The 24,825-nt window shown below is 24.2% G+C and overlaps 2 protein-coding genes across 7 annotated transcripts; one reads left to right on the forward strand and one right to left on the reverse strand.

Annotated features, from left to right (window-relative positions):
- Positions 1-389: 389 nt before the first annotated feature.
- LOC132932279 (uncharacterized) lies at positions 390-24,555 on the reverse strand. 6 transcript variants are annotated; one of them, XM_060998571.1, is made up of 5 exons: positions 24,478-24,555; positions 20,542-20,586; positions 3,569-4,506; positions 1,380-1,864; positions 390-1,303 (listed from the first exon to the last, which is right to left on the reverse strand). In XM_060998571.1, the coding sequence occupies exons 3-5, from the start codon at positions 4,479-4,481 to the stop codon at positions 902-904; spliced, it is 1,800 nt and encodes a 599-aa protein (XP_060854554.1). In that variant the 5' UTR covers positions 4,482-4,506; positions 20,542-20,586; positions 24,478-24,555; the 3' UTR covers positions 390-901. The 6 variants fall into 6 exon arrangements, with proteins under 6 accessions (XP_060854554.1, XP_060854552.1, XP_060854556.1 ...); XM_060998569.1 differs by having other exon boundaries at positions 20,549-20,586; positions 24,478-24,546; XM_060998573.1 differs by lacking the exon at positions 24,478-24,555 and adding an exon at positions 20,775-20,789 and having other exon boundaries at positions 20,549-20,586.
- LOC132917731 (uncharacterized) lies at positions 21,142-22,896 on the forward strand. Its single transcript, XM_060978610.1, is given in 3 exon segments — positions 21,142-21,746; positions 21,821-22,448; positions 22,450-22,896. Coding segments are annotated over 3 exon segments (1,581 nt in total). The 5' UTR covers positions 21,142-21,156; the 3' UTR covers positions 22,813-22,896.
- Positions 24,556-24,825: the final 270 nt, after the last annotated feature.

Consider the following 24,825-nt stretch of genomic DNA (forward strand, 5'->3'; position numbering starts at 1 on the left):
GTAAAAGCTGTAAGTCAAGCAGTCATTTGACAAGTACGTCAAAAACGCAATCAGTTGCTCTATTATTATTTAATAAATACAATATCTTAGGAAAAATGTATTCTACTGTAGGTTATATAGGCGTGTTTACGGGTCTTGCTTGTTCTGTACGGCATGACCTGTGAAATTTGATCTAACTTACATTATAAACTGTAGTGTATAATATAACCATAATTTTTTTCAGTTTCTGATTTCATATAGTTTTTAATTTTCATCATGTAGACTTGTAAAGTTTATAAGACTATAAAAATTGATAATTCAAGTGTAGTAATCCCATCCTCCTGGATATGCCACTGTTGTGCACGACCTGCAAATGGGACCTAGATACGCCTATGTTGTAGGTATAACTATTAACTAATAATAAAATATAATTACTGTAACAGCAATACAAATATTTAGGTAATATTTAGTAATAACTAATATCATAAAATTATTATAAATACGTAACTTATATTTATGGCGTAGACATTTGACATTATTAAATAAGTAATATATAAGAGTAAAAATAACTATGTGAATTTGTCTTAAATTTAATATTATATTCTATTTTAATTAAGGGCAAAATTATGAGTTAGTTTGTTTAATAATAACTAGTTTAAGGGGACCATGATCTAGAAAATATTTAAGTAAGCATATATTAATTTATATTGTGTACCCCCCCTCCGCCTAAAAAAAATACCTTTTTATATTCAGAACAAAACAAATCTAAGGACCAGTCAAGTATTATTTTTTTTACAGGCCAATTTTTTTAATAGTTCTACATTGAAAAAGATGATGTTGAAACTTCAAGAAAGTGCCGAAATTCATAATATTCCCTCTCATTACATAAATGTTCTTAATCTATACCACTGTTCAATAAAAATTATACAACGTACTGGATGCTTTTAATATATAAGGAATAAAGTCCTATCACAATTTTATTCCATTTTGACAATGAAGCTCTAGCAGGATAAGTTGGACTAGACTGGATAGCAGAAACAAGCCCTCGATAAATATCAGTGGTTGCTAGAACCGAACCTCTTGTTTCTCGTGGCAAACACTTGATAGCGTCCACCGATTCTAACTGTTGTTTGTTGGCAAGATGGATCATCCGCGTAGAGTATTTTTTTAACTTCTTATCACCTAGAGACCTTGGTTTCTTTTCCTGGCATAATATTTTTACTTCTTCGTCTTCGTCGTCCATATATTCGGTGGGTATATAGCACCGACCCAATGTTTCGCTGTCAGTGACGATATCACGAGCAATGTTCACAAGTTGTAAAGCCTTAAAAAGTAATTGACGTTGTTTACAATTAATATGTATAATTAATATGTACCTTTCACAAAAATCATATTCTTACTTGTCCCATTTGATATGCTTTTTTTATGACATAATCGTAGTTTTCGACGAGTTCAAATTTGTCGTTATCACACCTGTACATCATCACATAAACACATAATGCACCGACACTTCCGGCCACATACGTGGAATATAATAATAAATCGTCTTCATTTTTGATTAACCTACCCTCAATATCCCATTTATAACCTGCGAGTAACTCTTCGAAAGGCTTACGAGGCAAATAAAATGCGATTCTTGATAATGCGCGAAAACATGACATCTCCACGTCAGTCAATTCGGATTCATATTTCGTCCAATCGATATTCAATTTTTGTGGTTTTGTTCCGACATCATAATCTGACTTTCTATCATGAAATAATTCGTTGATAAAATTATTGGTTAATTCAAATTTTCGCTTTTTCTTTTCGACATCAAATTCGTTATCAATCATATCATCCGTTACACGACAAAATGAGTACAAAATTATTAAATCCAATCGAATTCCTAAATAAAAAACATTTTTTATTAGAAACAGCATTATACCTATATTTTAAAACACAATCGTATTAATAAATATTAGACAATTTACAAAAACGAATAAACGAGTATATTATAATTTAATAAATCTTAATTTAAATATAATTATGCAATTCAATGTCAAAATGTTATAAAAAATAATGCATAAATCAAGTTTCGTCCATAAAAATTGAACATTTTTAATTGTTTTAATTAAATTTCTATACATTATATTTTATCATATTTTAATCTAATAAAAGTAAATGAAACAACTATAATTTATGTTTATATTACTTTATGATTTGTAGAGTAAGCTAAATTGTATAACGAATATTTTCATTGTTAATTTAATAACATTATTTTGCAATTCTTAAAAATAAGATATTTTTCTCATATCTATTTATTCTTAGTTCTTGCCTTTATTTATTATATAAGTCAAGTGACTATTATTTTGTTTTTTATTTTATTTTAGATCCGTAAGTTGACAAAAAGGTAATACTTGTAATGTTTGGGTTTAATTTGAATTTAATAATATAGTATTGTATATGAAAAACAACTTTAAGTAAAATCAGTCTATTTACCAATACTAAAGAGTATACATTTTGATATATTTAGAATGCTATAAATAGTTTATTATATTATTAGTAATACTGAAGGTTTAATTAATATTTTGTGAAAACATTGCACTTAAAAATGTCAATAAATGTATAAAAGATATAATATGTAATCGTTTACAAAAATCTACGAATAATATTTTTGAATAACGACAAAATAACTTAAATTATTCTTCGTTTAAATATCTTGGTTTCGTACAATTTAAAACATCAAATGTTTACAGAAACACAATTTGATGAAAGTTTTTAGTATCTACTGTTATTTGTATATAGAGAGTTACTCTGAAAAAACAAAATTGATTTTTAATACATTATGTTTTTTAAATTATTCTGATCATTTTTAGCAATTCTTTAACATTTGATTGCCTTTAGTTTTTTTCTATAAATATTGATAAATAATTTTTCTCTCGGTCAAAAAGTTTGAAAACTTAATACAAGATTTCTTATGTTTTTTTTATGATAGAATTTAAAATAAAATTGAACATAAATCTACAGTATTTCTTGTGAGCGTTTAAAATTACAATTTTGAGAAAATCGTCAAAGCCACAAAAACATGTAAAATATTTTATTGTTTAAAATTTATAAAATGTTTTGAATAAAAATTGTTATTGCCTTAAGTTTAAAAATTGAAAATATAATAAAATGTTCTTCATAAACAATTAATTTTATGTTAAATCATCTATTTTGAAGTTAAATTACACTAATTTATAGTAGTACTTATAGGAATTTCATGATTATTAATTTTTATTAAAAATATTTTTTTAATAATATACCAGTTATTCGATAAGTTTGAAAATCTCAACTAATCTAAAGATTGATTCCAAAACTAATTGAACACTCTGTATATTAGATATAAAGATATTAATAAAAATATAAAGATAATAAAAATATTAGTTATTATTAGACTTTAAAAATAATTGTATTTTATGAACCAGTTTTAATTTTATGGTTCACTAAATAAAACAGTTAACCGTGATGTGGTGCCCATCGGTCCTTTACGTTCCTATTTTCACATATTATGTATTTATAAGACTTAAACCTATACTTCTACAAAAATTTGAAATCTAAGAATTCTTACCGGCTTGAAAAAGAAAACTGGCAGTGGTGAATGACTTTGAAGCGACTGTAATAATGTCAATACTTTCTTTTATATCTCCCGTCACGATTTGTGGCATATTATATTCTGATGTCGCGAATGCCCAGAACAGTTGGCGAATAAACGCCGAATTAATATTGAATCGTTGTGGATATTCCAATGTGTACGTCTCTATCATACCGCGGGCTTTATCGAAAGAACACCCTGCCAAGACAACGATAACATTTGATATGAAGAAAAAAAATGCTTCTTCAAATGGCAAGTCTTCGGCAACGAATATATTTAACATTGTCTTTTCGTTTATATGCCAAATGTTTTGCTTAAGGGCCAATTGATCTACCCAACACAGGTACAACGTAGGAACCACGATCGCAAAAGAACACGGTATTATTTTTTTCACGAAAAAATTTCCGGCTCCATACCACATGAATATAACCACCGGAGATACCCACCATAGTACACATCCCAAGTAAAAAGTCGACTGTCCGGGAATAGCAATTATATAACCTACGACCGTGGCTATGGCTAAAAACGTGATCGGTATCCACCGAATCAATTGGTAGCTGTGTTTATCATAGTTGAAATTTAAGCACGGAGTTGACCATCGGACACAGAGCAAAGCCCACAGCGATGTCAGAACGGTTTGTATAACAAAAAACATGTACTCTTCAATAGGTACATATCCAATAGTGCCTAAAATTTTTTCGGGTGCATATGACCAGCCTTCTTTGTAGATGATATAGTTGTCCCATGGTGTTGTGTACACAAAAGCTATGGTACTTAAAAGTGCAATTTTAAAAATTTCCGAGCGGTTAAGAAATGGTCGGGTGATTAATGACAATACGCCAATAACCGGAAGTGTGTATAATAAGTGGACATCTATGTAGGTTAACATTTAGACGTATTACAGAAGCCAAAAACTGAAACAATAAAAAAAAAACTGTTAATATTAATTCCGAAAAATTATAATTACGCTTTTAACTAAATGACAAAAGATACATTTTAATATAATTAATAAGCGATCCGTTAACTCTAGTTATTTGGTTCTTTTATTGGTTATTTATTAAATGTATCAGATATATTTATTATAATGATTTTCATTTATAAGCTTTAACAATATTCTAAGTTATTCACCAGTAAACTGCTGTGGTGGGCAAACTTGACAGTAATAATTATTGGAATTTATAAAGAATAAATACTCTACTCGACATATTTAATAAAACATTTATTTTAGCATTTTATTATCGATATCATTTTCAAAATATTTTGGGTTTTATTTTAGTTCTTTATTAAGACTAAAAAATGTTTTCGATATTTTTATAATTTTAGTACAGTTCCAGATTCTCAAACTTGATCTGATATGTGATTCATCGAATTCTAGATTTATCATTTTTAATTCATATTTGATATCAAGCAGTTTTATAGACTTTTATATTTAGTAATAGAAAAGAAGATATATAGTTCTAAAAAATTACTAAGTACACATTCATACGTGCACTAATAAATCAAACATATACATAAGTCATAAGTTGTATACAATTACCACGCCTATCCATATAAAAATAAATCTGCATTTAAAATGTTGTAATTAAAACATCAAGTGAAATATCGGTTATAATACTTATAATCTAAAAATGTATTAAGTTGTATAATGTTAAATTAAGAACTTGTATCAGCTTATGAATTATTTAACATTAAATATATTATATTAGATATTACTTATTTTATTTTAATGTTCAAATTTAATGACATACTTGTGAATTTGAAACAATTATAGGTAATAATGTAATATCATAAGTCACTGTATAACTAAGTTTATTTTAAAATTGATTACTTTTACTTTATAGACAAGTAAAACAAAAAAATAGATTATATATAAATAAAATGTTTAAAAAAGTAGGTAAATCGCACTGTTCTGCTATACGCATTAGGTGTTAAATTGGTCTGTTAAATTTTAATTTAATGATATATTATTGAATAAGAAAAATAATTTTCAGCAGAATCCGTCTATCACCAATAAATTATGTTTATTTTATATAACTTTAAAAATTATTTATTTCACTTTTGTATAATTATAGTAAATTGATAAAATATTGTACTAAAATATTAAATTTATTATATTATTAATTCTTAATTATTATAATAATGTACATTTATACTATATTATATTAACTTATATAACTCAAAATGTAATAATATATTTATGTAAATACTGTAAATAGTAAAAATAGATTCATAGTAATTATAAAAAGACAATATTTTAAAATAAATCAAAAATGTTACCGTGTAAGTATAGTAAAAATCATAATATAAAACACGTAAAACTCGATAAAAGTATAAGTTTTTGCGAATAATATTTTTAAATTATAACAAAATAATTAACATATTATTCATCATTTAAATAACTATTTTTTTTTAATAAATTAGATCTTATTAAAATGTATATACAAAATATTTATCTTTATATATTTTTTTAGATTTATTTGTTCCAATATGAACTACATAATATAAGGAATCTTGTATTAAATTTTCAAAACTTAGATACAAAATTAAAAGTTTTTATGCATTTTTAACTACAAAATAACTTGTAATTTTTTGCCTTTTGGACAAAATTATAATTGCATATTCTCATACATAAAAAAAAATTATGCCAATATAATTTTAATACTTTTATAATGATATAACAATATATTTTTTAGGATCTTATATTACATTGTTAAACATTTCTATACAGCAAATCATTTTTAATCGAAATTTATAAAAAAAACATTTGGTGAAAATTTCAAATTTTCATGCTTATTTGTTTTCAAATTACACAAAAAAAAACAAAATCACTTTGGTTAAAAATAAGATTTGTGTAAGAATTTCTTCTTAATTTTTTGTTTGTTTTTTTCAGTTATAAAAATAAGTACTTGGAATTTTTAAGTTTAACCTCTCTATAGAACAAACTATTTACAATTAGATGTCTAAAAACATTCCCATTTTTGAAATCAAAGCATTTAATCGATAACTAATTGTGTATTCATACAAAAAAAAAATACATCATGATAAAATTCATATATTCATTGCTCCACTCAAAATCTAAAACATAAATAATTTCTATAAAAATATAATTATTTCTTAAATTAAATCATCGTTCATAAAAATGCTAAATTAAAAAATGAATTTCATTACACACTTAAAATTTCATATAATCTGAATGTACTACTCCTCAAATTGAATATCCAAAGCCACAATATTGTTAACGGATACAATAATCACTTAGAAATACGTTTTTTCCCCATTTTTACTTATTATATGTTTAGAATTTAAAATAACTTTTATTGATATTTAATCAATTTATTAAAATTTGGACTATACATCTGTCGGGTCAGTTAATTTTAAATAATTAAAAACAGAATTTATTTTTAAATTTTAAATTAAAAGTTTAATTTATTTATTTTATGACACGAACATAGTGATTTATAATTTTTATAGAATAAAATATTCATGAAGCATTACGTATGAAAAATAATCCAAAACAATATACAAAAGTATTTTCATTTTATGATTATGTATAATCAATAACAATAAATAATACAAAAATATATGATGTATTATTAGATAATTTTAGTTTTAATTTAATTAGTTCAAAAATGTACTCACCTTATATTTTAAATATTTATATTTTTAATCAGTGTAAAAAAAAATAAAAGCAATTTAAAATAACAAAATACAACAATCTAGTAAGAAAATAATAACTATAATAATTTATTTTGTATTATATTATAGTCTTTCAGTGATAAATGATTGTATGAAATTAATTTTATAATTTAAATTGTTTTAAATGTAAATGCTTACCAGATTCCATAAACTGTTGAATGGAGGGGAAAATTTTTTCACATAAAATAATTGATAAAAAAATTATAAGATAGATGTTTATTGAAGTAAACGTATACTATTTTACTGAAATGCTTAAATTAGGTATTTTATCAATACGGATACAAAATTAAAGAGCAAAGGTGAACTTAATTATTTCTATAATGACAAAAATGCACTTGTAGATAAACTTTGATTTTAACTTATTTTACATAGGTATATGAAAAATAATTTCCATTATGCAACGTACGTAATTTTTTATCTATTAACAAACAAACAAATAATATTAACACAATAGCATATATTCGATAAGATGTGATGTTAAAACTGTCAGAATTCGTAATCCAAAAACAGTTTGTTTTTTTTTTGTTCCAATTTAAAAAAAAATTGTATAAAAAAATTTTAAACTATAAATTATATAATATAACTATATACTATATTATAACAGGTGATATTAGATAAATTAATATGTACGCAACACTATAGTTAAGGGTAGTTATTAATAAACGAAGATAAATATTAAAGCCATTTTTTTTTATGAAAGTAACATATGTGATTTAAAACCATTATTAAAATTATTTTTTAGTGATTAATAGATTAAGTGTAAAATATAAATCGTATAGAATTAATTTAGTGTTTTAATTTTTTAATTTAAGTTTTGTTGATAATACTCTTTTTTAAAAAATTTTCCGAAATGACGACGTCACGTATCGTCAATCTTCAATAACAATAAGATACCATATAATATATTGTATATATTTCATGCCTATATTATTATTGTTGCTTGGTGTAATTAATTTAATAACATAAAAATCCAAAAGTAACTAGGTTGTTGAGTTAAAAATTAACTTTTAAACTTAACTTTAATTTTTAATTTGTTAATGCCCAGCCTTGCTAAAAATCTTTCAAATTTTTTTTTTATTTATTTATTCAAATTAATTGTTACACTTAGTATTATGTTACGAAAAAATTTAAATAATTAAACATAAAAGTATATACAAATTGTTCGTACTCGATCAAATTTAAAAAAAAAACGGAGATGAATAAAATTGTCTGAATGTTTTTTTTAAACGGCCTAATGTTGTATACAACAGCATACAATATATACAATATATATTATACAGGATGTGTATATTTATCATATTTATATTACTGTTTAATGCCTACAAAATGTATTTTTGATTTTTCTACTTAACAATAAACTCGTGCATTTTTTAAATTTTCGCTTCAATACATTTTGAATTTTGTAAATATGCAAATTAATAAATTAGTTTCAAACTATTGTGGTTCAGGGTTCTTAAAGATTACTAATAAAAATCTAAAAATATGAAAAGGTTATTATTTAATATGCAATTGCATTGAAATCTATGCTCTACTAATAATGAGTCTAAATACAAATTTTAAACACTCTACGCTCACTGTTAAATAAATAAGTGCGTATAACAAAAATGAAAGATACCCTATAAAGGCGTAATATGGCAAACAACGATGCAATACGAATTTATAATAACAAATTATGTTTTTCGTAAATATAGAAATCATATATACTCGTTAACATTTTTAGGACACGTTTTAGTCTGGACACCCTACGGGCCTTAATCTTTGTCCACAATATACAATCTTTAATTAGCGAATAAAGAAAATAAATGGAGAGCTTTAATAATGCTTTATACTAATTACTATATGTCATATAACTATTTTGTAATACGATAGCAATGAATAAGTAATCAATAAAACATTTATATGACTTTTTTTTCTATTTTCCTCATTCCTTTTAGAACCCAAAAACTATTTTAAAAGGATTCATCAATATCTAGTTAAGTAATTAACCCGGTAGTGTAATGGTATATCTACGTAACACAAGAAATTTATTATTTCAAAAATTTTTAACGTTTTTGAAAATATATTTTTAACATAATTTTAGACGTAAAAAACAAAAAAATTCTAAAAAAATATATTTTTTATATTATTATTTGTTATAACAACAAATATTTTATAACTTTGGTTTTCAAAAATTTTAAACGAGTAGTTTATGAGATATGTATTTAAAGTTTTAATGAACAGAATAGAAGAATGGTCCAAAGGTAACTCACAAAATATTGGTCCACTATTTCACTTTTTTAAACTTAAAATAATTATAGCACTTAGAACTTATAAGTTATATTTAATAAGCTAATTATTGAAAAACATAAAGTAATGTTCTGCTTCAGAATATAAAATTTAAGATGTATGTTTATTCTTTCAAAATAGTAAAAAAAAACTTGAAAAATACTGATTTTTAAACATTTTCTTTTTTAACCCTAAAAAAATTAACTAGAAATATATTCAAAAACTTTAATAATTTTTGAAATTATTAGTGTCTTACGTTAAATTGATCAACTTATACATAAGGCATTTTAAGTATTTTTTTTTTTCTAAAAATATAAACTATGCCTTATGATTAAAAACAATCCTGTAATGGCTATACTGTGAGTATCTAATACATTTTGAAAATACATTTATATAACTTATACTAATAATAATATTCTTTTTCAAGAATTTCCGAAAGTTCACCAACACTTACTTAGCCACCCACTACTCGTACCTAGTATAGTTGTAATATTATATATGCTTGTGTGTGTGTATTGTGTGTATCTGTACAAAAACAACCATTGCGATTAGCACAAAAGCGTGCATGTAAATCATGTAATACCTATATCAATATGTAAAAATATAGTAAATATATTTTAAATATTAATAACAATAAACATAAATATATCAACACGTATAAAAATAAAAACGCAATAATATAACAATATACCTACAGAATTTTATAACTTATATATTTACATTTCCGATTTAAAAATATAAAATAAATTATTTTGAATGATTTTTTTTTTAGTGCACAAGAACATCGTGTATGGTTTCTCTATAAGGTTTTAATCATAACATTTGATTCAAATTAAATATCATGTAAAAAAAAAGTAAGTTCCATACATACAATTTCATTTTAGATAACAATATGATCTTCTTATCTTCTTTTTCTTCACTTTCAATCTCAACAATATGGGAGAGATGGTATTTTGCACCAATTTTATTACCTGTAATTTGCGCCACAACAGAAAATGAAATGTATAATCTGCGCCTCACTTTTAACTTCAATTGTTGGAATTTAAGTATACTTATTTATAATTATGATATGATTGATTTGTATATGTTTTTTTTTAGTAACAGGAATTGTACTTTATTTAATACTAAAAGTGGCACAAATTACAATTTGAATAAGGTGAATAATGGCACAAATTATATAATGCCTTTTTATTTAGTTTTATGTGGCGCAAATTACAATCTTAATAGTCTATTATTCATGCAAAATAATCTAAGAATACTTATTACATATTCTTTAGAATATTATATGAATCAGTTTGCTGTGTGATTTTATATATTTATAAAAAGAATATTTGATTTTATGATATGCATATTCTTTAACTGTGATATAACTAGTTCTATTTCTTATTAAATTTTAATGTCATATACACCTACTAAATGTAATTATTTAAATTATTTTATAAAGCTGATCATTGAATCCATCGCCTATTTAAAAAAATAATATGCTAGGATTAGCACTAATCATGATAGTTACAATTTTTTTTTATATCTGGCCGTTAATTACACTTTTCTTATAGATTTTGTAAAAACTATCAATTATTACTTATTATAATCGTTTTATTACTTGTTGATCTAAAATTGTTCATTTAATTTAAAACAATCGTATAAAGTTTATTTTTATTTGATTAACCTCTAGCCAATAACATACTAATTATTGTATAAATGATAAACCTTATCAATAAATTTATAATACTGATATAATATATGATATGTTACGTTTACAATTTCCTACGTGTTAATAAGTAATATAAAATTATATAATTATTTGGAATTTAAACTTATTAAATGTATTTACTTTATATAAGTTCCCATTATGTAACTAAGTTATTATTTTAACTATAATAATATATGATATATATTATATAATAATATTTTATTGTATGTTTGTTATTGCTCAATGATATATCGTATAATATTTAAAATTATTAAATAAGTACCTAATAAATGTAAAGGTTTTACAATTATATGCGTTTTCTTATCTATGATCACCTTTCAACTGTGGTTTCTGGAAGTTAATTGAATTATTACTTTTGGGAAAGATGGGGAAGGATTAAAATTTAAAAAAATGGTTACCTAACATGACTTATGCTTAGGTATTATTAGACTAAAATATAAAAATAAACGTAACGTGGTACTTTAAATTGTTTTCGCTGTACAAAAAATATTACATCATAATAATATATATAATTTTTTTAAATTATGATGAAAAAAATATGTCAATTATTAGGATACTTTTTAAACATAATTATATTAACTGTTTATTGTTAATGCTATCCTTTCAACAAATTCGAATTAAAGAATAATAATAGTGAGCATGGTCTTATGTGAAATTAGTGACAAAAAAAAAGTTTTTGTGTTATTCGTGTTTGAATCATAAAAAAATAAAGAAATCAATTTAGTAATAATCCGGGTTAACATAAAAATCCCCATTTTCCCTTAATTTGTTGTTTGTTTTCTCGATAAAAAAAAAAGTATTTGAAATTTTTAATTTTAACCTCTTTAAAGAACAAACTAGACCCAATTCGGTTAGAAACATTAACGAGTTAAACAATAAATAACTTTCAACTACATTAAAGTTTATTCATATTAAATGAAATATTTTTTCTCATTATTAATATATCAATTATTAAAAAAAATATATATTGTAATTGTTTATAATTCATTTTTAGACTAATTATATAACCACGAGACACTAAATAACCTGCTAAATAATATTTCTATATTATTTCATTATATATTTGAAAAAAAAATATCCATTTGATATAGAATGAGGAGGAAGTAGTTGTGTAGTACATAATATTTTATTTTATGATCACTATGTTCATACAAGCAACAAATACGTTAAAGGCTTTCGTGAAACCTCACCACGATTAGTTATGCATTTTAATAAGCACAATATTATTTCTTCTGGTATTTTATTATTTAGGGCGTAACTCTTTTCGCCCAAAAATAATCTTCCTCTTTTTGTCAACGGTTTCACGTTTGACATTTTGAGATACATCGTCTCAAAATGAGTTTAAGAGATATTTTGCATAATCCAAAGAACACCACGAGTAAATAATTATTATATAATTAAAATGAACGACATACTAAAACTTACACCTAGAACTTGATCATATTATTTGTTATTTCATAATATATATCAATAACACTACATTTATCACAATTTAAGATACACAAGATAAGATTTATAAACCATATCCACGGTTGTAGATAATTACCCATCTATATTCGCATATAGTTATACACTTATACTGAACAATTGTAATATTGAAGTCCGTTTTGTTCATAATCAATTTTAAAAGAAAATAAACCATCGTTGAGTACCTACATACATATTATGAATGTCGTTCATTGAAAAAGAGCAGTAGAGCTTACAAAGCTCAATCCCACTGTCCCCAAAGAATCCAAAAATTTCTCGCTTTGAAAAAAAGTCACAACTGAAAACATTATGTTGGTAGGTATACCGTATATGTATACTACATGTATACTACTATACTGAGTGTACATACTGATATACATATACATTTGGGTGTTAGGTCTACCTCCACTTGACCACTATGTAAATATAGTATTTTAAAATCAATGATAGTACTATTACATCACACTCTTTTTCTAACCACCATCAGTGCGATAAGACCGTTTAAATGTAAAAAAAAATGTGATGGAATTTTTATCGGCACGCGTTTGAAAATCAATGTTTAATTTTAGTAATTATAATGAGTCATGCTTTATTGGTGAATAATTTATCCTTTTAAAATTCTAGATTCTAATTACATTACATCGTAAAGTTTTCTGGTATGAAAGTGAATCTAGTCGGTACTTTTGAGATTCAAATTTAAAATTCCCAGTACTTTTCAAAATAATTAGAAAAGAAAATTAGGAAAATTCGGAAAACTGTGAGTTTTGACAAAAGAGATTTTCTTATTTTGTAATTATTCAAAAACAAACAACCGTAAATAGGTATTTGAAATGTCTACAAAATATTTATACCAGCATTTTTCATACATGATATAATTTTAAAAATATTATGAACCTATTTAATCTATTTATAGTCATTTTAAATTATTGATTTTTATGTATAAATGTTGATAAAATTAATTTGGAAGAAACTTGAAAAATTTTAAAAATTAGCAAGCCGTTGTAATAATGATTAGCGGTCATTTTCCCGAATGAACTTTTTCCCGAACAGTATTTTATCCGAAAACCCGAAACCTTTTTTCCGAATCGAAATTACCGAATGACCTTTTACCCAAATCGATATTAAAAGCAATAAATTATAATACGCATATAATACATACAAATTAGTTAATACAATTAATAATAACATAATAAATGCTGTAGTGTAATCATTAAATATTTTAAAATCGATAAATTATAATACATACCTAGCCATTATAGGAGAGCTCCTAGTTATAACAAACATTTAAAAAATTTTTATTTCGGGAACAATAATCGTCGGGAAAAAGTCGTTCAGGAATTTTGATTCGGGAAAAACGGCGGGTACCTATTAAAATAAATTTCTATTGTAGTAATATACTTAATAATAGTTTGGCTAACGGATTGTCTTCGTTCAGAATCGTTTTACTTCCGTAAGATACATAGGCATAATTTTTATTTATAAACATTTGAAATCAAAATCAATCAAAATTCTCTAAAATCACGAACTAAATTTTTGTAAGTAAAAAATTATAAAATGTTCAATTTTTATAGCTAAGGATTTAATAAAAGATTTCTCTTTAGTATGTATTTCATACTGTAACTAAACAATCTAAAAATATATAAAAACAATAAACAAAGTTTTTTTTCATAGAAATTAGTATATATTTAAATGAAGTATATAATGATTATAATTATTTTATTGTAATTTAAAAATATTATTCAAATTTTACCTAAATTTTTTTAAGACATGATGATATTTTTAAATGCAAAAAGTTTATTTCACTAAAACAATTGAATTAGTTTGTTATCACTAGAACGCGGATTTTTATACATTTAAAACTATCGAAATATGCAGTAAAAATCATGAAAATATGCAAAAAATATGCAGTCAAAATTATGAAAAAATGTAAGAATTTTTATTTATTTAAATTTTACAATAAAACTTATAATAATTAATTATTTAAATACTTAATAAAAAAAAATTTAGGTAATTTTCTGAATTTAATTTATTTTTAAAATTTTAGTTATTATTAAAATGAATAATCATATGCATTTCAAGTTTTTCTTTTGTGAGGCTGTGTCGTTTATCGGTTTACGTATTTTTTTTTTTAAAGACTGAGAATGAACGTTTGACGTCAACCGAAGTTATTGGGGCATATTTTAAGCAACTTAGTATTGTCGGGTATTGATAAAGATCTTCGAGCTGAATGTTTTCGAAATTTAGTTTTAATTTTTCTACTTGACAAAATATTATTTTATACATTTTTTTTTAAATTTTCGCTTCAATATGCAATAAATTTTGAATTTTGCCAAAATATGCAAAAATATACAATAACATTTAAATATGAAGAAATATGCAAAAAAAAACTTCACCATTAGCTTCAAATTATGATGATTCGTGGAGATAATTGACAAAAATCCAAAAATATTAAAAGGAAAAAAATATGCAATTGCATAGAAATCCGCGCTCTAGTTATCACTTATAAATAAAGACCGGATTTATATACATTTTAAATTGTAAAATATGCATGCAAACATGCACTACAAAAAGTGAAATTATGCAAGAAAAAAATGCATAACATACAAAATAAAATTTTTATTAAATTTTAATTTCATAGTAATAATTATTTTATCTATTAATTTTATTTAAATTTTCATAAACAAAAAGTATAAGATGTATAATATAGCAAATATGCAATACAAAAATATAATTTGTTAAATTGTTTTTTTTTTAATGAAGTTATTATTTTTTATTAATTATTAGTAGATACTATAATAGCTCAAAACGATTGAAAATACATGATAATATAATGTATATTGCAATTTAATATAATAATAATAATAATATTTATTGTCACCAAATTAACAACTAAAAACAATTTATGAGTAACAAAACAAAAAATTACATTTAAATACATTGGTTCTCTTTTCAAAAGCTGAGCTTGTGTCGAAAAGAAGGAGTTGTAACATGTGACAATTTTAATTTAACTTTGAATCATTAGGTTATAAATTGTAAAAAATATTGTATTAAAATTAAATAGTAGATACATTCATTGGTGATATAAAAAGGAAATAAGTACGATTTAATGTAGTATGTTAATTTGAAAAACAATAACTTATCAAAGTACGTTCCATGTTTATTTTTGTGTATTATTTAAAATTTTGAAAACCTCACCAAAAATATTGTATGGCTCGATTAATTTTCTAATTGATGTCAATTTTGAATTTTGAATTTTGGGCATTTAAACGGTTTAAAAATTAATTAATAAATTACAAAATATTTTTTAGCCAAAAAACACATGCACTAAAACTACACTTAACTTGGCTACAATGTAATTCTTACTAACAAAAATTGTCTTGCATAAATGTATAGCAGTGGTTGTAATAATGTACCTAATACCTATATATGTTGTTTCGGGTATTTTATCAACAAGTGTAGATAAAGCCACGTGTCCACTATAAAACTCGTACAACCAACTTCTATGGAAGTTTATAGTAACTTATTTATATCGTCCGAATATTCTTTGAGACGTAAAATATTTAATATTATATAATCCTATATAATCTGGGTTATTTACTCAACACCTTGTTGGATCGTTAGGTGTATATTTGAAGTTTGAACGGTTTTTAATATACAAAAATATACAAAAATATTCAGAATATGCACTACTGTCAGAATATGCAAAGATATGCAGTATACAATTTTGATATTTAATCAATCAATTAATGGACACTCGTTGACTACATGTATATGATGTTGAAAATACCAACATGTATTTTATGCAAAATCCGGTCTTTATTTATCAATCAAAAACCTAAACAACAAAAAAATCAGTCTCTGCAAGTCTGTACTATCTACTATATAGTATATCAACAGAAACAACAAAATACCTTTAAAACCAATAGCACACGCCTCCATTACTCTTACATCAGACTGAAAGATTATTCATAATTTTAATAATCCTTACAGCACTTTAAAACTGTAGAATATATTATAATGAAGACACAGTTTTTATCAATAAATATTTTATATTAACTTAAGTTTTTCTGTAATTGTATATTTAAATTAAAAATAACAATTTAAATTATTTTGTTGTATAATTTAAAAGATATTAATCATAAGACATAAAGATTAGAGATATGAATATTCTTCGCCACAACGTATATTATTATATACTATAGGTACACCCTAATAAATAAATAAAAGTTAAATAAATATAAAATTATTTATAATATGATTTGTTTTTAACAAAAATTAATTATGATTTTCAATAGCAATATAAATAAAAAACTTATGATACAATTTTCCTGACATCGATTTTTTTATGACACCAAGTATTAATAACATTTTTAAACATTAAATACAATTTCTTAAATCAGAACAAAAAAAATATTTCTTATTAACTACACTTCTTATTATTACTATTTTATCTATGTTTTTATAAAATTATAAAATGTTATATCAAAAAGTGTTACAAGCATTGACGTGCACTCGACAGATGGCGGGTGTGCTTGGAAACCTTCTAACATTTTGTACCTAAAATTCAGTTTCAAAATAAGAGGGCCGTATTTTATCTTATGTCGTTAAATACAAATTAATTATTACTAACATATTGTATTTTGAAAATAAAATAAATAACTCGCAACATATTTTTAATTTACGAGTAAAAATATATTTTATTGTAAGAAAGGAACAAAAATACTTTATAACTAAATAAAATATTTAAATATACAAATATAAATACATTAAAAGCGGCTTTTTTTTATTTAAAACAAAAACTGAATAGACAGAATAAGTAAAATTATTTTAACATAAATACATAACACAGTTTTTAGTAAAAATAGTTGTTTACACAATAAAATGATTTAACAAAACAGATTATTTTATTATTTTTTAGTAATGCTAAATTATTAATTAATTATTTATTTATTAATATATTCCCTACCGTACAAATTAAAATAATCATCAACAAATGTTCAAAATCATTGTGAATAAAACAAGTTTCGCTGGAAATAAGAAGGCGGATTGCAGTTTAAAAATATATAAAATTACGATGAAACTTTTTTTAGTCTTCCTCTTAACACTGCTGGCCTGGTGTATAGAAGAAATGATCTGAATTCTGTCGCTTTCCAAAATTAAATTTTTTCTAATGATCTCGTTAATTTACAAAATTTTGAAGGAAACATATTGTGTAAATTTAATAGTATGCAACAATTATAATAATGCCATTAAATATGTACCTAACAAATTATAATTAAACTACAATACTAAAATATTTATTTACCTGTTTTTCAGTCATGATTTTATAAAATGTTAATTAATCTAAATCACATCATTCGCGTTTTGACGTTTTGTAGTCTTGTAGTCTTGTAGTATAACCGCGGAGTAATGACGACTACGAAGAGTACGAAGTATGACTATAGTACGTATAGTGTATCACAAATGACAAAAAAATCACAAAAAAATTAACGCACATCAGATATCGCACTGTAACTTTATTATGACATCCCTAAATAATATCTATTAAACGTTTTAGTGATGAAATATTTCAATATCACAGATTTTGACTATTGTAATGTATTTGGTACGTAAAAATGTTATTTCACATACGTATTCAGAATAAGTATTAAACCATTTAAAACGGGTAAAACGTATAATGACTTTAGTTAAAAAATCATAAACAAAAATAAGATTTATTGTGAATTTGGGATTAGTTAGTAGTTACAGTTACTGTTCTCAAATTTTATTAATTTTATGTGATATTAATTTTTTACTTAATACCGCGTAATGGCCATCATCCATTGGTCTACACGGACCCACATTTTAATTTATTTTGAAAATTAACATATATATTGTCATACACATGGAATTATTATGAAAATTATTCCATATGCACGAAAACTGTTCCAACATTATTATATTTTAATAATTTTACTACTAATTAATAATTTTTAATTGAATCATATTGTAAAATATGCATGCAATGAAAGATATAGTTGTAAACTTTAAACTATTACAAACGTAATACCTCCCAAATTTCCATATTATTACTAATTGACGCCAATCTAAAAAAAAAAAAATAAGGCAAAAATACATTCTATGTTCTACAAACGTTAGTTTTTCCATGTGTTTTTATTTATGCCATTCTTATTGTCATATTTTATGAATTTTTGTAAAATATATTTAGATTCATATTCTATTTTAGAGTTTGTTAATGGTACTTATTTTATTTATTCAAAATTATAATTTAAATCGCATAATTGTTTTTTGTAATGTATAAACAAAAAAGAGTTACTTGGGAAAGTGGGGAGAAATTTCTTAAATTCATTATGCGTCTAACATTTTGTACATTAGCAATATTCATTTTTTTTAGGTATAAAGTGCACAAGTTTTCAAAACATTAATAAATTTAATTAAATGATAATAAGATAACAGTGATTTTTATAATAAACCAGCATTAAACCTAGTATTTGCCTAGTTTATAAATCAGAGGTTTATCGTTAAACTCAGTCTATGGTCGAAGTAAAGTTTATCGTTTATGAATACCAAAAAAAATAAACTATTGTTGAACTACTATTGCACCATTGTTAAACCAGGTCCAATATGACTATGAATAACACTGCTATTGTCTATATCATAAATTGAGTACTAGCCGAGTTATCAGCATTTAATCAGTGAGAGTCACGTATAAAAGCTGTTAATTATCTATGTTTTCTCGTTGGCTTTTTACGATATTTTAATTTTTAAATATAAACATTTTACATATTCATTAAAAATTATAATACCATAAAAATCCGACGAGATAACACAGATAATGTTCTCACCTTAAAGTTTTATAATAGATAATTTCACTCTAATATTAAATTTAAGCTAATCATACAAAATTGATCCTACTGAACGAAAATTTACCATATTATACGTTTGTAAAACAAAGGCAACACATGCGGGTTTGACGTCCTCTTAAAAGAGAAATGAAAAATTCAAAAGATTGTAGTTGAAAAAATTAATAGAATCTTTTGATAGATAATATATATTATACTTAAAACAAATTAAATACTATTAAAATTGATACCTATAGGAATATTCTTAAAATCGTAAAATTCAGGTATAATCGTTTTTATAGACGGACCCATTAATAGTTTATCTTTATCACAAATGTTATCTCGGACCCAGCTCGGATGCGCCCATTAAAATACCAATTAAATTGTAATTAAATTTATTATCTGTATGTGAGATTTTTATCTGATAATATTTCATTGTTTAAAAAAAAAATAGTCTAGTAAATCAAAAATAAATAAATAAATTTATATATAGTATTATAAAAAGAAAAAATAATTAAAAGTAACTATTAAAGAAGTAAATAAGTTTATATGTTGATTTAGATTCAATTATTAATGTAAAAGACGTACCTATATGTCATTATAATATTATAAATTAGTCATTCTTGTATGTAAATATTATAATAACAAAATTATAGTAATGTACAACCGTATTTAATAATTTATTAAACTTCTTGAATTAAGAGCGGGTGCAAGTTAAGAAAAAGGACCAAAAATATTATGAACATTACTAGGAATTGAAGTCTGTGTACGCCTATGAGTACAAACACTATGCTATATTATTTAATAAATAAAATAGAATAATAAGGATTATGTAAAAATTAATCAATAATAATAATGAATAAGACTAAATTATACATAAAAGTTAACACTTGTCACTTACTAAACCTCAGTCTAAATATATAAATAACTTTTTAGGTTTTAATGTATTAATAAAGTATACCTACCGACAGGCGACGAGTATATTCTTCGGTCTTTGTCCCATTCATAAACTATTTAAACAAATAAATATTATTAGTTAACAACAAAATAATCTGTTTCAAAATATCTAATTTCAATAATTTATTCCATTTACGAATTTATTACTTTTAAATTGAACAAAAATATTATTGAATTTAAACAAATTATACAAATCATAATATAAACTAAATTCAAACTAAAATATCACTATAACATATACCTTATACTTAAATGTTATTATAAATAAGTTTTTACGGGTGGTCAACAACAAGCAGGGAGTTGATAGTTCCTAGTTATTAGTTACTATAATACGTCTATATAGGTATCCTTTAAATAAACGTCTACAACATTATTATAAAATCAATATGTAAGTGAATTGAAAAACCTATAATGCATACTAACGAAGCCAAACTATGTATTTACAAGTCAGCAACTAAACATACTGTTAGTCAGAAGCTACAATATAAAATTTTTAACTCTATTATGCACCAATTTAAAATATATATTTTTTAATTTGAATAATTATTTTTTTTAAACAAGCTATATTATATTCCTAAATAGTATTAATATTGATGTTTATTATGTTATAGATAATTGACAAAATGGTGGTTAAAATTATCATCATCGGAGCTGGAGTTGGTGGTATAGCAGCAGCTGCTAGACTTAGCAAAAAAGGATTTCAAGTAGAAATTTATGAAAAAAACGCATATAATGGTGAAAGATGTTCACTCATTTATCAAAATGGACATCGGTTCGATCAAGGACCATCATTGTATTTGATGCCCAAGATATTTGAAGAGACATTTGAAGATTTGGGAGAGGATATTAAAAATCATATAGAGTTATTAAAGTGTCCATCTAATTACAGCGTACATTTTCATGACGGCGAAACATTCGAACTCACCACAGATATATCGAAATTATCTCGTTCTTTGGAAAAATATGAAGGTGATGGTGAATCGACATTAATTAATTTTTTGAGTTATTTAAAGGAAACTCATGTACACTATCAAAGGAGCGTCAAAGTTGCACTTAAGACCGATTTCCAACATTGGTATGATTTTTTTAATCCAAAACATATACCGGACGTAATACAGCTGCATTTATTGGACACTGTTTACAACAGAGTTTGTAAATATTTCAAAAGCGACTACATGAGAAAGGCGTTTTCATTCCAGACAATGTACTTAGGGTAAATAAAAAAATATTGATTAATTATACTTTAAAAAAAAAAAAAAAAACTAAGATAGTGTTTATGTTTTTTAGAATGTCGCCGTATGATGGTTTGGCACCCTATACTTTATTGCAGTACACTGAAATAGCGGAAGGAATTTGGTATCCGAAAGGTGGTTTTAACAAAGTTTTACAGAGTCTGGAAAACATTGCCGTACAACACGGGGCCAAGTTCAATTATAACACCGATGTCCAAGAAATAATAGTTGACGACAAGGGAGTGGCGAAAGGAATTAAATTGGTAAACGGCGATGTAGTAAATAGTGACATTGTAATTTGTAATGCAGATCTCATATATGCGTACAACAAACTGTTGCCAAAAACGTCATACGCTGAAAAACTCGGCAAAAAAGAACTTACGTCTTCTTCGATATCGTTTTATTGGTCCATGAAAACTATTGTGTCTGAATTGAAAGTACACAACATATTTTTGGCCGAAAAATATAAACTAAGTTTTGATCAAATATTCAAGGATCATACGCTGCCCGACGAACCATCGTTTTACGTAAACGTACCTAGTCGCATCGATCCGACAGCAGCGCCAGAAGGAAAAGACACGGTCGTAGTTTTAGTACCAGTGGGACATATATCGAATGTGCCAAATATTGATTTTGATCAACTTGTGAAGAGAGCTAGGGAACAAGTAATCGAAACAATAGAAAAAAAGATTAAAAATATCCAACTTCAGAAATTTGATCGAACACGAGATAGTAAATGATCCGAGAACGTGGCAAAACGAATTTAATTTATGGAAAGGATCTATACTGGGATTATCTCATTCATTATTTCAGGTTTTATGGTTCAGACCCAGTTTGAAATGTAAAATATTTGAAAACCTGTACTTTGTCGGTGCTTCGGTACAGCCTGGCACTGGTGTACCAATTGTTTTATGTGGTGCAAAAATGCTAGAAAAACAACTGTGTGATAGATTTTTAGAGGGTAAAGTTGAAATCAACATTTGGTCAAAGTGTGTTTCATTTTTAATCGGTCTCGTAGCACTTCTGATTTTTTGGTTTTTAGGTTAGTAGTAATCATAATACTCTCTATCTCCTCCACAAACTGCATTAGCTTACAGAAGGTAGGTTAATCAAATCTGTCACTAATCTTAATATCTAATCTGTTATAATTTATGTATGATTTTTTCAATAAAAAAAAATAAATAAATAAATGACGCGGGATATAACTGATATATAGGAGGTTCTTAAAAAGTATCTTAAATAATTTGGTACTGGTTTGTTATAGCCCCACCACTCAGGTTTGTTATCTCCCCCGCCATCGTATAAATACAAAATAATGAGTTTATTAATATTTATTAATCTAATAATAAATTAAAAAATGTATAAAAATGTTTATGCCTTTCGTGATTTCCAAAATTTTGCTACATCTTTTAAAATCGTTTAAAACGGAACACCATTATTTAATTTTGATCGTTAGGGTCCACCAAATTGTATCTTTGATTAAATTAATTATGTTTAAAACCATGTATTTATTATTATTAATTTGATTAAAAGACTCACTTTAGTACTAGAACTATTATTTCACATTTGTATAGATTTATTTTTTTTATTTTTATAATCATTATATTTCAAAAACATTTAACGTTATTGAAAATATTTTTTTTTTTAAATAATTATAATAGTTATAAAGGCACAAAAATACCTATGATATTTATTGCTATTTTTATCGTTAAAAATGTATAACTTAAAGATATTTAAAAATTGATTAGCGGAGTGGAGTAGAGCCGTAGAAGTATATGCTAATGCTAAATGTTGGTTCATTACCCTACGTGTCTAAATTTTAAATAAGTACCTATAATTAGGTACTCATAAATTAGGTACTCGTACGAAATTTATTTTTATTTTTTGTTTATAAAAATACTCCAAATAATATTATGCTTTGGAGTATAAAATTATACGTATATTTCGTTTACTTTACGTTGTAAAAAAATGTAAAAAACTTAAATAATCATAAAAATAAAAAATAATTGTTTTTTTATTACTTATAAGTAATAATTACCTACCTATATAAAAGAAATATATTCAAAATAATTATTAATAATTGTTGAAATAATGAATAGTTCATAATAAAAAAAATCACCTGATATATATTTATGCATAATTAATAATATTACCTACCTATATTTACATAACATTAACTTTATATACATCTAACTATCCAAGTATACGAATAAAACAAAATTATTTGTTATGTAATAAAATACCTACTATGATACATTAAACCTAACCATAAAATCAAACACCATTAATATACAGAGTGATTATTTTAATAATAAATACTCATTTTAATTTCTGTATACAAAAAACGAATTTCAAATGAGTAGTTATAAGTATTTGGAGATTATATGAACAAAGTAAATAAGTAATACAGGCATAGACCATATAGGTCCACAAAAATAGTGGTTTTCCACTATCTACTTCATTTTTCTAAACTTTATAAACATCTATTATAATAATTTATAATTAATTAACTATTACTCGTTCAATCAATTTTTTATACAAATCTCAGAAAAATATTCTGCTTTATGAAATTAAAAATGTAGGTAAGCTACCATTACAAAAATTATGAAATACTAATGATAAAAATAGTAAGACATAAAATTGCTTTCAAAAACTTTAATACTTTTCAAGTAAAAGTGTTTACTTAGCAAAAATATCATTTTTTGTACCTACCATTCTCGTTGAACGTCCATCTACTGCAACCATATATGTGTAGAGTGTAGACTAGATAATAATGTAGTCGTATCAATTTAATTTCAAACTACAACATGCAATAAATGATTATGAATGTCTATAAAAAATAAATTATCAAGGGTTATATCATATTATATTATTAAGTACGCAATTATTGTAGATAAGCACCTCTACATCAAAGTTTTCAATTTCTTTAATTCACACTTAATTATAATCATAAACTCACAATAATTAAACTTGGCATCAGGGGTTTGAACGATAATTTCAAATTTATCCATATCAACATTCAGTAATTATTATGATCATCTTTATATTAATTTAAATGTT

The sequence above is a fragment of the Rhopalosiphum padi genome, chromosome 1, assembly GCF_020882245.1.
Source record: "Rhopalosiphum padi isolate XX-2018 chromosome 1, ASM2088224v1, whole genome shotgun sequence".
NCBI lineage: Eukaryota > Metazoa > Arthropoda > Insecta > Hemiptera > Aphididae > Rhopalosiphum > Rhopalosiphum padi.

Coding starts and splice junctions, on each gene's coding strand:
- LOC132932279 (XM_060998571.1), bottom strand. CDS start 4,481: ATGTTAACCTACATAGATGTCCACTTATTATACACACTTCCGGTTATT. Junction 1,865..3,568: donor CAGTTTTCTTTTTCAAGCCG/GTAAGAATTCTT, acceptor TTTTTTATTTAG/GAATTCGATTGGATTTAATA. Junction 1,304..1,379: donor AAGCATATCAAATGGGACAA/GTAAGAATATGA, acceptor TTACTTTTTAAG/GCTTTACAACTTGTGAACAT.